General features: G+C 32.0%; 1 protein-coding gene across 2 annotated transcripts; it reads left to right on the forward strand.

Moving 5' to 3' along the window:
* Positions 1-4,028: 4,028 nt before the first annotated feature.
* On the forward strand, positions 4,029-16,496 carry LOC143085227 (uncharacterized). Of its 2 annotated transcripts, XM_076261461.1 has the most exons (5): positions 4,029-4,188; positions 11,753-11,924; positions 12,279-12,382; positions 14,095-14,199; positions 15,570-16,496. In XM_076261461.1, the coding sequence occupies exons 1-5, from the start codon at positions 4,134-4,136 to the stop codon at positions 15,899-15,901; spliced, it is 768 nt and encodes a 255-aa protein (XP_076117576.1). In that variant the 5' UTR covers positions 4,029-4,133; the 3' UTR covers positions 15,902-16,496. The 2 variants fall into 2 exon arrangements, with proteins under 2 accessions (XP_076117576.1, XP_076117577.1); XM_076261462.1 differs by lacking the exon at positions 14,095-14,199.
* The last annotated feature ends 18 nt before the right edge of the window (positions 16,497-16,514 follow it).

Genomic DNA, 16,514 nt, shown 5'->3' on the forward strand with positions numbered 1-16,514 from the left:
GTTGATCAAAATAAAAGATAGCGTCCGGTAACAGAGATCGGTGTAGAAACATGTAGTTGTTAAAACAAAAACTCTCCAAAGAGAATAAGAAATATGCAGTAACAATTTAAGGAGATGTGGTGTAATTGCCAATGTTTCAAATGTTTAAAATGGTCAAAATAATTTAAATAATCATTTAATAATTGGTCATCGTACGGTTCTACAACAATGAACATAAAACCCATGTAGTTTGGTAAGTTATAGTTCAGCGTACAGTTTTTCGAAAATAAACAAACACTCATATCTTTCTTTTAGCTCTAGGTTATCGTATGGTTATTCAAAAAAGACAAAAAAGAACAAAACTAACAAAAAGAAAAAAGACACAAAGTACCTACCAAAGATCTAAAGTTCTCGCAGACACTGAATATAAAAACAAGATGTGGTATGATTGTCAATGAGACAACTCTCAACAAGAGACTAATAAATGACACAGAAATTAACAGCTCACAACTAATAACATAAATCACGTTTCACAAAATTTTAAGTAAAATTTGAAAGAGAACTTATGTTATGAGAGTAAATATCTGTTGATATACATTGTATATAGAATTACTTTTATCAGTGGATTAAAGCACACATTTTGTTTTTAAAGATAGATAATAATGTTTTATACAATAAAAACTGTAATGATTGAAGATAAACGACCGACCAAATTATCACATTAAATATGTTTTTACAAAGAAACAACATCAAAACATCAAAATCTTTATATCACGGCCGACACTCGGCTAACCGAGAGATTGGTCGGTTAATCTATATTGAGTATGCGGCTATATCGGCGGTTGGTCTGTTAATCGGGTTGGCTAAAGTCTGTTAATCAGGTGTTATCGAGAAAATCATTGAAAGTTCAACATGTTTCATTGTATAACTTTTTAAATATATTTTTATCATAAAAAATATTCATGTCTAACAAAACAATTCAATGTACTGAATCCAGTGGTGTAATTATTATTTTTCTAGCTTCAATGTACGATCTATAAAATGAAAAGGCGGGTTACTCATCATAAAATTTATACACATTTTACACACACAAACTGTACACAAAATGACACGTTGGTTGAATTTATGTGCATGCAATATTTTGAACATCGAGAAAAGACAGGCATTATGTTTGTTAACCATAATGAAATCATTGTGTGAAAAATCTTCACGAAAATCTGTATTTTGGTGACAAATCAATCTTTATTTAAAACCTGGTCTGTTAATGGGTCGGATGTATAAAACCCAGTCTGTTAATTGGTCTGTTAAGAGTTATGAATGGCAATAAAAGTATAATTTTATTGCTATATGGGGTGTTATCGGATCAAATGGGTAGGCTCAAGACGAGCAGCTAAAATATACGGAAACAACACATGAGCAATGAAACATAAAATATACGGAAACAACACATGAACAATGAACAATTTAAACAACGGAAATTGAAAATTGATAAAAACGGTTTCAAAAAGTGTAATATTAAAGTAATGTTAATTTCATCCAAGAATGGTCGCATATGTCATGTGGATTCTGTTTAATTGTCATAAATGACACCAATTTGTCATCTACATTGGTAACCAGTATACAGATCAGAGATAAACATCGTAATGTAACTAAACATCAGTAAGTAAAATATATTGGGATGCTAAAATATAAGAATAGAGAAAGAATAATGAGTAAGATAAATAAAAGGTAAAAGGAAAGAAGTCACGGAGGAAACGTGACATAACAATTTAAAGAATACAGAAATACCCCCCCCCCCCCCCCGCCAATCCGAACCATCATGGTATATACGATAATCTGGATGGAGTAGCAGAATATAGAATAATAGATAAGGACAGTAGAGAGTGATGCATTGCTAAAAAAAACCAGAAAAAATAATACTTGTTTAAGAAACATCTTTGGGTGTTGAAACAGTAACAGATTTCGATGTACTCTAATTGGTGACACATGCTAGAAGTTTACATGCGGACAACTGCCGTTCTCCTCTACACTTATGAAGAAAGGAATTTAACAGAATAAAATATATTAAAACTCAAGATGACCAAATATAGCTGCATTCGCTAATTTCCATTTACTACTTGAGAATGACTTGTAAACAACATATGATTAAGTAATAGAAATAAAGAACCGATGCTTACGAATTAGGGTTAAACGTCCAGTGACAAATACCATGTGCATATGAGAATGACAACACGTTATATGTACCCTGTATTGTATTAGAAAGACACTTTCAGTCGGATTTGAGAACGTGGTACTTTGAACAGACACAAAAAATGAGGCTGATTGAAATCGTTAATAATAAATGTATGCGTATTCCAGCGGCCAATCCATATCACACTATATTGAAGTGACACACCCTTCAATAAAATGCAAAGAAAGTCAAAATAAAAATGCTCTTACTAGTAAATCACAACCGAAATGAATGACAGACGGACATTTTTTACAAAACTTAATGAACAATTCAAATCAAGATATTTGAGGTTTGCGTTATTTCGCAAAGGTTTGCGTTATAACGCAAAGGTTTGGGTTGTAACGCAAATATAGGACGAAAAATTAAAAAAAAAATATGTTGCGCTAATTCGATTCCGTAGGATACTGTTGCACCGTATTATCATTTTTTTTTTACTCAGGAACATCTCATTCTAAACTTTTTCTATAGGAAAATATAAAGGTAGCAAAAATAACTGTGGCTAAATTACTCTTAACTGACACAATTTCAATTGTCCAACCCATTAACAGACTTTATTCCCATAATTTTCACTAAAACATGGTAATATTCACTTTTTATTACAATTATGAAATATTTACCAATGTAAATTTATGTTTTAGAACCAAAGTACTATTTTGTGTCCTTTAAATGATATCTAAAATTGTTTGTTCCGACTTTTATTAAAAACAATGCTATGCGTATAAGCATAAATACTACATACTTGCGCGACGCCTTTTGATTTTACTGAAAACTGCGTAGACTATGAAATGTTTTTACAAGTGGAAAATGTTCTATGATAGATATCATTTTGTCAGACAGTTTTCTTTTTTTGATTTGGTTCTTATAATATGCCAAAAATCTTTATATTTAATAGAGTTTAACATTAAATTGTTCGTTTTACTCTTAACAGACGTATAACCAATCCGATTAACAGACCAATCACCCATATAGCCGCATACTCAATATAGATTAACTGACCAATCTCTCGGTTAGCCGAGTGTCGGCCGTGATATGCCTTTATAAATAAATAACTTAAAAACATCAGCAAACAAAATATCTACTTTCAAAAGAAACGCTAAAAAAATATCAACAAACTGATTATGTTTTTACAAATTTAAGAAACGACAGAAAAAACAAAGAAGTTAATATGTAATTACAAAGAAAAAGTAGAAAATTATTTCACTGATTATGTTTTTACAAAGAAACAGCATAAAACATCAAGAAACTGAATATTTTTTTCTTGACTTTTCATTTCTTTTCCATATCTATATGGGAATTATCTGATTTTAACTGAAGGGATTTGATAAAAAAAAAGATTTGAAGAAATTAATTTCTTAAAATGTTACAAAAATTATTAAAACAAGACAATATATCTTTGAGCTATAACAATATCAGGTGGACAATGAAAGAATAATATAAACGCGCCAAAAGTATTGGTCTGTAATTGTTGACTATTGAAAAAATATTAAACATTAAAATTCGACTACACTAATAAAAAAAACCCGCAAACTGCAATTTCAATTGAACTTTTATATTACATTATTTGTATGACACACCTATGTTAGATATATAAAAGAATAAATAGTGACATGTATTCCATATCCAATGCATGTATTATATGACATGTATTGGTCGTTATGCATCTCTAAGTTTGTATTTAAATATTTTTCAATGAGTTTGAATAGAAATATTACATTAATTGAATGAACATTTGTACAATGTACTTACTAAACAGTCAATGATTTTCAAAAGTAAAATTTTAAAAACCTTTCATTCTATTGTATTTTCACTGCGTCATTGGACTTTATATCGACAAAAATAATGATCGATAAAGAGTAAGATCGCATACAATACACATACAGAAAGGACAGGTGCGTGTATGTGTTGCTAAGATGAAGAGACAGACATGAAGGATTTATTTAGATTGTTTGTTTTGAAGTTCTTTATCATATATTGTAATGGTAAGTTATAGTGATAATGAACGATTTATTAAAAACATTTTATTATCACGGTGGGTATGGTTGTCCTGCGAGAGAACGTACTGTGCTGGTGATTCGGTCCTGACGGGTGCTGGTGATCAATGAAAAAATGTAAACAAAGACAAAAATGATGATTTTTGACGTTTTCACTCATAACAAATGGAAGAAAACAGTTGAGATTTTTCAATTTCGTTTCTTATGGGTTCATATATAAACCATTAAAAAAATGACCCTCTAAACTGTTTCAGTAAACGTAACACAAAAATGCTCATTTTCAGAAAATCTCGAACTGAAAAAATAAAACAAAAATGCTCATAGAGTCCGCTTTCTATACCGCAGTCCACACGACAAAACAATTTTGTGAAAAAACATTGCAATTTATTAAAATTTAGCATTTTCTCAATTTATTCATGTCCTGATACTGTGCTGGTGGGTCCTGTCATTGTGCTGGTGGGTCCTGATACGGTGCTGGTGATTTTGGATAAGAAGTTGGTCATATTTGAAACAAATGTTACAAAATCAATAAAATTAACCAGATAATTGTTGCCAACATGATCTATGACTCCTATTTTAGCTCTTGTGCATCCATTTGGCTGTGTTTTCAAATGATCTGAACTTGTATTACATAATAACATAAAAGGGCAACATCTTTCGTCCAATATCAGATAACAATATATAGTATCTAAAATAAGTTAAAAATTCCACAATACTATATAATTCATTTTATGTGTCAATTTGTTCGAAAAAAGTCGTAAAGAAGAGACTTTTTTTAATGTCATAATTATATGTCGCTTTCTAGATCTATGCTTAGCATTTATTTCAGATAACATGGACTCCTCACCCTGATGACCCTGTTGCCTTTCATAACTTTATCCGTATACATATATTAATAGTTAAACAAAAGGCTGCATGCAACACGTATTTTTGTTTTTAAAATGATTCGTTGTAACGAGAATATTTGTGGTGAATGGAAACTGTGAGGGTCACAATCTTAAATTGCTTATCAATGTTGATGGAACCAGTTTCGTTATCTGATCTGGATTTTTTGAAATGTACAAGGTAGATAGACATTTTAATTTTGTTTTACTCGGTAATGAACCATTGTGTTGATCCCATGCTAAACATAACAAAAAATCTCTGTACAAAGGTCTGTGAATTTTCTACAAAAATAGTGATTTTATTTTCACTAAATTCTCTTTTTCTACTAAATACAATAATGAACTATGAATATTAATGCTTTGCAAGAAGTTTCCCTTTGATATATGTACAAAATTATATCTATATTATTCATTGTCTGTGCTGTTTTGATACTATTGCAGTTTGCACATTTCGGAATTGACAGGCCACAGGAGGGGTCATAAACCGTACACGAAAAGATAAAATATTGATATAAGTACTTAATATGCATCTTTGAACCCCCACCCCGGCTTGTTTTTTTAGGAGCCTGGGGTGTCTAAAAATGGTCGATTACAGACAGCTGAGTACGCATTTTACTTTCCAGGCGTGTTATTGTTCATTGTTAAAGTCCTGAAAACGGATAGATGGAAACAAAAATGTTTTATATATCTGGCTTTAGATTTATTTTTTTTAAAATATAAATTAAGGCTACATTTTAATATAATAATTCTATGAATTCACAATATAAAAAAATGCAGAAAAAAAAATGAATGAAGTGAAATATCTTAGTAAGGAGTCATTACTACAGAGATGGTGTGTTTGACACACAAAACTTAAAAGCTTAGTGATATTACCAATATTAAAATAAAAGTGTATTTTAGTTGGGTATTTTTTCCATTTACTCATTTTCAATTATAATCAAGGCACATTTTATTTTTATTCATGGAAAATATTTATATATAGAAAAGAAGGACACATTGTTCACTTCATCCCCCGTAATTCTTTATCAAAAATATTTATTTTGAAATGAAAAAAGCTAAGAAATCTTAATTTTATTAGTGTTCTCTAGGTTATCTCGTCTTCATTCTCTGACATATTCTAGCCTGCCCTTTCATAAAATAGTGATTTGTTTTAGTGTTCTATCGAACTTTCGAAAAAAAAAATACCTGATAACCGTTAAGACAAAAAAAAATGTGTTGGAAAAATCTTACAGCAAGTGATTTTTAATAGCTATAAGATACATTTTTCTTTTACAATACAACTTTTAAATCTTACGGGAAACTATTCCAAGCTTTCACTGTAACCTCGCTCTAACTTATCCCCATCCCTACCCCCCCCCCCCCCCCCCAAAAAAAAAAACACCAAACAAACAAACCCGCAATTATATTGTCATTCTTATAGTCAGCACTCAATTGTTCACAAACAAATGTGTTTTAAGCTGCTAAAGACATGATTCAAACGCTCAGAAAGTCCTTTGTTCTATATTTTTGCTCTCCATTTCTATGCAAAACCTTATACATTTTTATCTTATGGGATATTGTTGAAGTCGTACGATGACGTATGGTTGTTAACACATACTTCCTTTGGTTTCTTATGGAAGTTTGTCTATTGACAACAAACATACCACATCATCTACTTTATATAAGTATTATATAAATTACAACGTATTTTGGTGATCTTGCAAAATGATCGTAATCCCGAAAATCGTAAACATATCTTCATTTCTTCAAAGGGGGCAAGAAGGGTTCCATTAACAGGCCAATAAATAAGATTACAGTTAGTTTAAGATTTTTTTTAAAAATAGGTTTTTTCTCTCTCATAATAACAGTAAACAAATTCACAACAATGTCAATTTCAAGAAAGCAGACAACAGCTAATAAGTCAATAACAGTACAGCATAAATGATCTTGAATATTTGCCACTTTTAACTTAAATATAAAAGCACAGAACCAGGACATAGGAGCACAGAACCAGGACCGTTTTTCTTATCACCAGCACAGCGTCAGGACAATTCCGTTTAACGAACTTGCACGACTTTTGCAATATAATATTGTTGTAATATACTTTGCATGGTACTTATGACACATCAGAGAAAAGTTAAGCAACAAAACAGTCGTTTTATTGCCGTTCTGATACAATGTAAACAAACCCACCAGCACAGAATCAGGACCCACCAGCACCCGTCAGGACCAAATCACCAGCACAGTACGTTCTCTCGCAGGACAACCATACCCACCGTGATTATAATGTATAAAGGTCTGGATAGGGAACCTCATGTATTTATATTAAATAACTTTTTTTCTCTATTTATTTTTTTCCTTTTTTCTTTTTCTTCATTGTATTCTGCGAACCGTTATTCTTTGCTTTAGTAAGCGATATGTATTTCTTCACTTTTGTCAAAGTATATATTTCTTGGTGAAAAGTGTAACTTCCCCCACGTTAGTAATATGTATTTCTTATACATACAATGCAAGTGGTGGCTGTCAATATATAGAATGATTTTGTCTTAAGAGTGTCTTGAACACAAACGTCTGCAGTTTATTAGTTTAAACGTCGTTTTTTATGATAAAAACATAACACCATCTTACGGTGTTTATATATCTCAAATTTTACGATTCGCTCGTGTATGTAACAATGTTTTAGATTTTAACGAGAGAAATTTATGTATTACTGAAAAAATATTACACCAGGGTTGTCGATATCACAAACTAGTCAAAACATTTACTAAATTTTATCATCGGTATCATTCGTAAATATAGCTCAACATGCAGACTTCTTATACGTTCAGGTATTTCACATCCAATATTTTATGGAAATATTCTTTAAAAGCACAAAAATGTCAGTATTCACCTCAGAAGCTAACAAAACCTTTAAATAGACTTATTAAGAATCGATATAGTTACGATACTGTTGTCAGGTCATTAAAGATTGCATATTTTGGCGTTAATATTGATTCACTTATAGGGTCTTTGCATCGGAACTAAACACATTTATTATTAATAAACCAGTTGTTGGCATGACACGGGTTATGTTCTTCTCATATATGTTATGATGGTATGATACTAAACCCCTTACGGTGAGGATTGTGCCTGATGTTCATATGATGACATAATTTTTCAATCAGTTTAATTGAAGTCCGGAGCTGGCATGTCAGTTAACTGCTAGTAGTCTGATGTTATTTATGTATTATTGTCATTTTGTTTATTTTCTTTACATCTTCTGACATCAGATTCGGACTTGTCTTGAACTGAATTTTAATGTGCGTATTGTTATTCGTTTACTTTTCTGCATTGGCTAGAGGTATAGGGGGAGGGTTGAGATCTCACAAACATGTTTATCCCCGCCGCATTTTTGCGCCTGTCCCAAGTCAGGAGCCTCTGGCCTTTGTTAGTCTTGTATTATTTTAACTTTAAGTTTCTTGTGTACAATTTGGAGTTTAGTATGGGGTTCATTATCACTGAACCAGTATATATTGGTTTAGGGGCCAGCTGAAAGACGCCTCCGGGTGCGAGAATTTCTCGTTGCATTGAAGACCTGTTGGTGACCTTCTGTCTGCTCTATGGTCGGGTTGTTGTCTCTTTGGCACATTCCCCATTTCCATTCTCAATTTTATGTTCCACTGTATGCGAAAATATCTGACATTAATCCGAATTCTGACATGTGACGAAAAAGTGTAGTCGGATTGGTGAGACATTTTGTTGTGCGAAAATATCGTATCTCAAAAGAAAAACACTTTGCACGGTAGATGACATTATAACAGGTACAGTTTTATCAATTTTAGGTTCTCAAAGCAAATATATTAGCTTAAAAATAATGAAAAGCTATGAAAATACAATATAGGTGCAGAAATTTTTGCTCGTCTTGGTAATTGATTGGTTAGAAGATCAGATATTTTCGCATACAGTGGAATCTACATATTTAATTCTAAATAATCGATAAAAAAGAGTTCAGTTTTTACTGCCTGGTGTAAAATTACCAAAACCTTAGATACGAGGTTTTTGCATAACAGCGACGATATGACGATATAAAATATCAGACAATTCAAGAAATATAAAAGTAAGTGCTGTTGATGCACTGAACATTTGAGGATCTCATACACCAATATTTAGGACCAATTTCCCCACATATTAGATGTATGTTTGTTTATAAGACATCTTTCTGTTGGTATGATATTCAAAGACTATATTTCCTATCATAATTTCCTTGATAGAGGGTTGCTGCTCACAAGGAAGCGATTAAACCAAGAGTTCCAAAGTGTGAAGTTGAAATTAATCCTTTCATAAATTCAACGGACTCTATCACGAGTTTGTTGATCGTTATGGAATATATGTTTCACAGACGATAACGAATATGTTTCAATTGACGTAACTACAATTCATTACCCTGTCATCTGAATGTGACCTACTGAATAAGATTCATTACCGAGTTTGTACTACCATGAGCAACACAATGGTAACCACATGTGGAGCAGGATATGCAGCTGATTTTGTTTAAAGATAATTTGAAGTGAACAATTAATAATATGTCCTGTCTCTTATACAACTGTATCAAAAGGTGACATGAAACTTTAACACATGACAAGGGTTAAACTTCTTTGTTCCTACTGTGCTTTAATCTGGATATGCACCGCAAAGGTGTGCATTAACTACCTCAGATAAACTGCACAGTTAAAATCTATTTTTACCTTTAGGAGCGGACGGTTCCTGAATTTTGAAAGGGGCATTATTCTATAAAATTTAAAAAAAATATCACCGTGTGTAGCGAGACTAAAAACAATACTAATAATGCTAAAACACTATACTTTGTCCAATCCAAGGGTGAACGACCTATTCACCCCACCCCGAATCCACCATCTGCCTTAAAATTACGACAAAGTTGAACTTTGTACAAACATCGTAGTTTCAAAATAGGAAAATAGAAAGGTTTCTTATTCCTTTTTTCTTAATTTTATCTCAGCTGGGAAATAAAATATTTCACCATTTTTTGTGTACAACGTTAATCTTAAATCAGTGTTTTAAAGTCAGAAAGATAGTTAAAACAATTTTTGGTAATTTCTGCCAAAAAAGAAATGTATCTAAAAATATCCGAATAACAGAAATTTGATTTGGATTAGTTTTAGACTAAATGGAATTGATAACGACTTTTGAATATCTATTCCTATAAAGTGACTATTTTTGGATCGAATTTAATGATGATCATTTTTAATTTTGTTTCTAAACAGGGGGATTAGCTGGGGATCATTCAGACACCATTTAGATGGACGTGTCTTTAGAATTAATACAGTAGATGAAAAGAAATGTGTGGGGTGGGGGAGTAAAAGATTGGAAAGAGAAACGTATTTTCTGTTAATTTAACATTTTAAATTTAGGTAATATTACATCTTTCTCTACGCATATCATTGCATTCTGGTACAAGATTGTGTAAATGTTCGCTAACGTCGCCAACGTCGCCAACATTTACGTTCAGAATGTTGGCGATGTTGGCGACGTTGGCAAAAAGGGGTACTGTTCAGAATGTTGGCGACGTTGGCAACGTTGGCGAACAGAGGTACTGTTTAGAATGTTGGCGACGTTGGCGAAAAGGGGTACTGTTCAGAATGTTGGCGAACAGGGGTACTGTTTAGAATGTTGGCGACGTTGGCGAACAGGGGTACTGTTCAAAATGTTGGCGACGTTGGCGAACAGGGGTACTGTTCAGAATGTTGGCGACATTGGCGACGTTGTCAAACAGGGGTACTCTTCTGAATGTTGGTGACGTTGGCGACTTTGGCGACGTTGCGAACAGGGGTACTGTTCAGAGTTTTGGCGACGTTGGCGAACGGGGTACTGTTAAGAATGTTGGCGACGATTTTTTAATATATCAACAGTATATCATTCTAAAATATGTTCTAAAACTCGATCAATGGAATTCAATCATTCACGATGGTCCAATTTGGGTTTACAGAATAGAGAATAATGTGCCAAGGTTAAAGAAAAAATGGATATCAATAAAGAAATGCTGATATTTTGACTGTGGTTGTGTTAGAACAACGAAATACAGTTTCTATTGTTCCATTTTACTAACTGAGGCTTGCTTTCACTTTCCCTTTTGATGAGATCTGGGACACTTGACCATACAATAAGCTGAATTATGTTACTCTGTCTAATTCGAAATTTTGATAAATGAAGGTTTTGTCTGTCCTTTCAGAAATTGAAAAATAACAAAATTATAATAAATTTATCGTTTTAGTTAAAAGACATGACTTATTTTTATTAACAATTGAACTGGTTACACCTAGTTGCAGGTTAGGCTGGAGTTAGGTTATCCATGTATATACAATGATGAACAAAACATATTTAATTGGGGTTATCATTTTGCAATAATTTTGGATGATTGCCTTCTCTAACGAGCTACCCTGCAAGGGGTTCCAAAAAAGTTTTATTTAGTTATTGAATTAATCAGCAACAGCTAGACATAATTTGCAGAACGAATAGCATAAGAGTAGATAGCTCGTAAGATCATAAAATGTTCAAAAAGTAAAATCACAAAAAGCACTGAAGTCCGATGTATATTCAAAAAGGAATGTCACTTATCAAATAGCAAAATCAAAAGCTCGAACACATCAATCGAATGGAAAGCAACCTTGAAATAAATCTTTCTGTTGTTTCAGCAATTTGTGAGTATCCTGATTGGATACAGAATAAAGTTTGGAATGATCAGAAAGGTCAGTTAACCTTCAGCGTCACCACCATGACGGGATGGAACTATCGTTTATATTCAGACATCATCACAGAATGGGAATGTTTCTTACAGTTCAAAAACGAAACTTTTGTAGCTTCAAGGTAATCTAATATTAATGTATGTCTCATTTTAGTTTGCAACTAGTAATGATAGTATAAAAAATGATTTATTGCACATGTATTAATCTGCAGATACAACGTAAGAATATACGTAAATTTCAATATCAAACTAAATATTGTAATAAAAGCATGATAAAATATACAATGACATATGTATTTAGTCTCCTTTTAAAATTGCGAGTTATTTCTAATCGGAAAGTTAGTTAAGATCGTTTATAACTTTGGGAACGAATTTTAACGAATGGAATAGAACAATTATATAAGAATAAGTTCCATTGCTTGATAGTTATATTAACACAAATAATACTGTTATTATTGTTTTTTTATATTCTATAGATCAAAAGATACACATACGATTTTTGGAGCACATTACAGGGCATATCTTTGTCAGAAATTTGATAAGACAGCTGGAAATGTCACATACTACAATCTTATGGCTGGTGAGAATACTTTACATATTATAATAATTTTATTCACACCTTATATGTTCAGTGGGCATGTGTCATTCTTTTTCTCATGTATCTCGTCTTTATTTCAAAATTTCCTCTTTCTAGCTTCAACGAGTCAAGTAAGTTAAAATATAAAAACGTCATTTTTGACGATATTTGTTGGTTGAATTCCGTTACCCTTTCTTTGATAAAGGTTATAATTCTATATTGTAATAAAAAATTTTGCACACAATATTTTTTTTTCAAAATTGGAAAATGAAAAATCTTCATTTACTATTATGTTTTATATAAATTCTCTCTTTTTATATCATCATTACAATTTACACAAATAGAATGTGTTGTCCAATATTATAAGTTTTTAACTACTTTCGAATTCTTCGCTTATTTAATTGGATTTAAATGACGAAACGATATCTATTTCATTTCCCACCAAAATATTCGAAGAGTTAGATATCATCAGAAACATTGAAATGTTAATTGTGAACCATTAATTTTCTAGGTGGAATCTTGTATATCAAATCATTGAAAATGTGGCAATGATATGGTTTTATTTCTTGTGGCATAATTGCCAAAAACTACATTTACCTAAAGAACTTACTTTAAATAAATATAAAATAAACAGCAGCAGTTATCGTTTGCTTAATTAAAACATTTCCATTTCTAAAGGAAAACTCCATAATAAGATTAAGACAAAAGAGACATTTTTCATTCCCTATGTTACTTTTGCTCCATCATACGGTGTTCGTTCGTAGATTCCAGGTAAACTCAACGAACCTTTAAACACACTTACTATTACATGTTATCTTATTAATGTTGTAATAAGATCTTTGATTATTGTTTACATTAGCACTAACTTCGATTTTGTTATTAACAAATTAAAACAGACCTAAATTTGTATTCTTTTCAAATTGTTTTTTGGGATGTATGAATTCACATCCACGACAATTTTCTATTTAGAGATTGCTTTATCTATATATGTCATGATTCATATTTCTTATAAGATTAAATACTAATGATCCTACTGCCCGTAGATTCTTTAATCTTGGCATGGCATAAATCATGCTTTCTTTGACTGTCCATGGCGTTAAAACACTAAATCCATTGGTTGTGTTTTGATTGATTTTAGTCTTGAGGCATGATTTTTTGTTATCTTTTTTTTGTTTGGCTTTTAACTAGCTTTCCGTAACTGCGAGTACTCTCAAATTTTACTTTCGTTGTGATATGACCTGTAGACACAATTTGTGATGCATTTTTGTAAAATCAATATTTGGTTGGTTTGTGTAATATCTCGTCTCATATTTTCAATATGTACCACCTGGGGTTATTATTAAGTATGAATATATAAAAAAGAAGATGTGGTATGATTGCCAATGAGACAACTATCCACAAAAGACCAAAATGACACAGACATTAACAACTATAGGTCACTGTACGGCCTTCAACAATGAGCAAAGCCCATACCGCATAGTCAGCTATAAAAGGCCCCGATAAGACAATGTAAAACAATTCAAACGAGAAAACTAACATTTCACTTCTGTACTCGTACTCTGAACAATCAATTTTTCATAAAATGTTATTTCCGTACACCCAAAATCAAAATTATGATATTCAAATTCACACATTTCGTCGTTTTATTAAACGTCATTTTGTCCAAGGTAAGAGTTGTCTTTTTGACAATAATAACAAAACAAGCAACATTTCAGATATATCTGAGAGGGGAGAAAGAGTCCATATTACAAATGAAGTTCCAGATAATATATGTGACGTCTGTTCAGGCCCAGGTGATGACGGGTCTTATCTCATGTCAGGTAAATAAACTCATCATAGATACCAGGATGAAATTTTGTATTTACGCCAGACGCTCGTTTCGTCTACAAAAGACTCACCAGGGACGCTTGAATTAAAAAAAGTTAAACCCCCAAATAAACTACGAAGTTGAAGAGCGTTGATTAATTATTCCAAACTAAGTGCTTGCAAGTTACATCAACGCAAATAAAACATACAATTTGTAACTCATAAACAATTTTACAACGATTGCAATGATATATAATGGATACGTATTAATGGCATGGATTGATAAGTTAAATCCGACTAAATAGCATATATTTACTACCATTCACAAATGAAAGGATTGCTTATTTGTAGATTTTCTGTTTAATCCTGAAATCATATTAACTGAAATATGTATACTTTAATTTAGAATGGAAAGGAGGAATATGTCAAAGAGAAAACAACCCGACTAAAGAGCAGATAACAACAAATAGAAGTTTTTAACGACCTTCACTGGCTATAAAGCTCTTGCACAGTCGGTAGATAACAACCGAAATCCATCAGTGCGTCTTCAATGCATTGAGAAAATCCCGCACAGGCGCTGGGTCTCAGCTGGCCCCTAAATAGAAATTTGTACTGTTTCAGTGAAAATAGACGTCATACTATACTCCAAAACATGTAAATGAACTAAAATAAAAAAAAAACATACAAGACTAACAAAGGCCAGACGCTCCTGACTGGAGACAGGCGCAACAATGCCGCAGATTTATACATGTTTTGTGAGATCTCAACCCTCCCCACTATACCTCTAGCCAATGTAGATTAAAGAAACACGCAGCAATACGCACAGTAAAAACTCAGTTTAAAAGACGTCCGAGTCCGATGTCAGAACATGTAACAAAAGAAACAAATCAAATTGACAATGACACATAAATAAACAAAGGACTACTAGCAGTTACTAACATGCCGCATGTATATTTAAGCCTTGGGAAACACTACCCGACACATAATTTTAGTAAATATTTACAGCAATGATGATTTTAACGACGAAGGGGAAGAGATACATTAATTTTAATACCGATAACAGACACACTTTTTGAAAAAGGAACATTTTTTGACCACACGTATTAAAACAGCTCTCGGCGTCAGTTTTCGTTTTTAACTTTAGTTTGCGTCCATTTTAGGAGTACTCTTTGTTGGCTTAACATTTAATTTTATGTCTAGGTCCCGTCAGATTACCGACATAAGAGATTTGTTTTTGTTTATGAATTTTAAACAGCGGTATACTACTGTTGCCTTTGTTTGTTAAATTATTCAAATCATGAAATATTTTTCCTTACATTAAAATATCAAATTATGATATCAATGGAGTATTGAATCAGTCTATTGATATGTTATTTTATTTTAGTCGATAGTAATTCTAGCTATGAGGCTGGTCTTCATGATGGGTGCAATCCATGTTTGAACAGCTGTGATGAGCCAGGAACGCCATTAATTACAGCAACTCCCAAACCAGACGACGTTAAAATACCAATGTATGAAAGAGCCCCAACTCGTTTTAACAATAAAGATGTTACTTCTGAAAATTCATCGAATGCCAAGCTTATTGGCGGAATAACAGGCACTGTGTCATTTATATTACTGGTCACAATCTTAATGGTATGGCTGACAAGACGTGGCTTCTGTGTAACTAACGTATTAGAGACCTTTTATGAAGAAAAGCACTTTCACACAACTTGAATCATTACATTATTTGAAATTCATTTTAAAAATGTGACTTTTAATCGTTTGAATCGAGACCTATACTTGCTTATGTGGATCCATTTGATGAGTGGTGCGTGTTTGAAAATTAAGTGGAATGAAGCAATCATTTATTGAGGATATTCATTATTACTTCTTCGTTTGTCCGAAATGCACTTCATGTGTCTTATCCATTATGGTTTTATTCAGCAATAAATATGTTAAAACAAACTACTAGTAAATCATTTGAAACCATACAATTATACAACATAAAGGATAAATAAAAAATGAAGAATAATAATTTAAGACAATTTTAAGGTATTGGAAAAGGTTCAAGCGAATGCAGAAACCAGCATGACATCTAACAGCATATAATACCCCGGCAGCGAAATATTTATTGATTGAGATGCACATTAAATGCGGTCAAATTCATGCAAAGGTGATTTATTTAGGCTTTTACTTTATTTGCTGGACATATGAAATCTTATATTTATCATTTTTTGACACATTGTATTGTTTGCATTCATGACTGAAATTGATTTGCTAGATATTTTAGTTTTACTACTAGTATTATTAAAGTATTTGTGCAAGAGAAGTATTATAATAATTTAGT

The sequence above is a fragment of the Mytilus galloprovincialis genome, chromosome 8 (genome assembly GCF_965363235.1).
Source record: "Mytilus galloprovincialis chromosome 8, xbMytGall1.hap1.1, whole genome shotgun sequence".
NCBI classification, from domain to species: domain Eukaryota; kingdom Metazoa; phylum Mollusca; class Bivalvia; order Mytilida; family Mytilidae; genus Mytilus; species Mytilus galloprovincialis.

What these genes read in the sequence shown, in the direction of transcription:
- LOC143085227 (XM_076261461.1), top strand. Translation starts at nt 4,134, where the DNA reads ATGAAGGATTTATTTAGATTGTTTGTTTTGAAGTTCTTTATCATATAT. An exon ending in ATACTACAATCTTATGGCTG is followed by an intron (nt 12,383 to 14,094) that starts GTGAGAATACTT and finishes GCAACATTTCAG; the next exon opens with ATATATCTGAGAGGGGAGAA. An exon ending in CGGGTCTTATCTCATGTCAG is followed by an intron (nt 14,200 to 15,569) that starts GTAAATAAACTC and finishes ATTTTATTTTAG; the next exon opens with TCGATAGTAATTCTAGCTAT.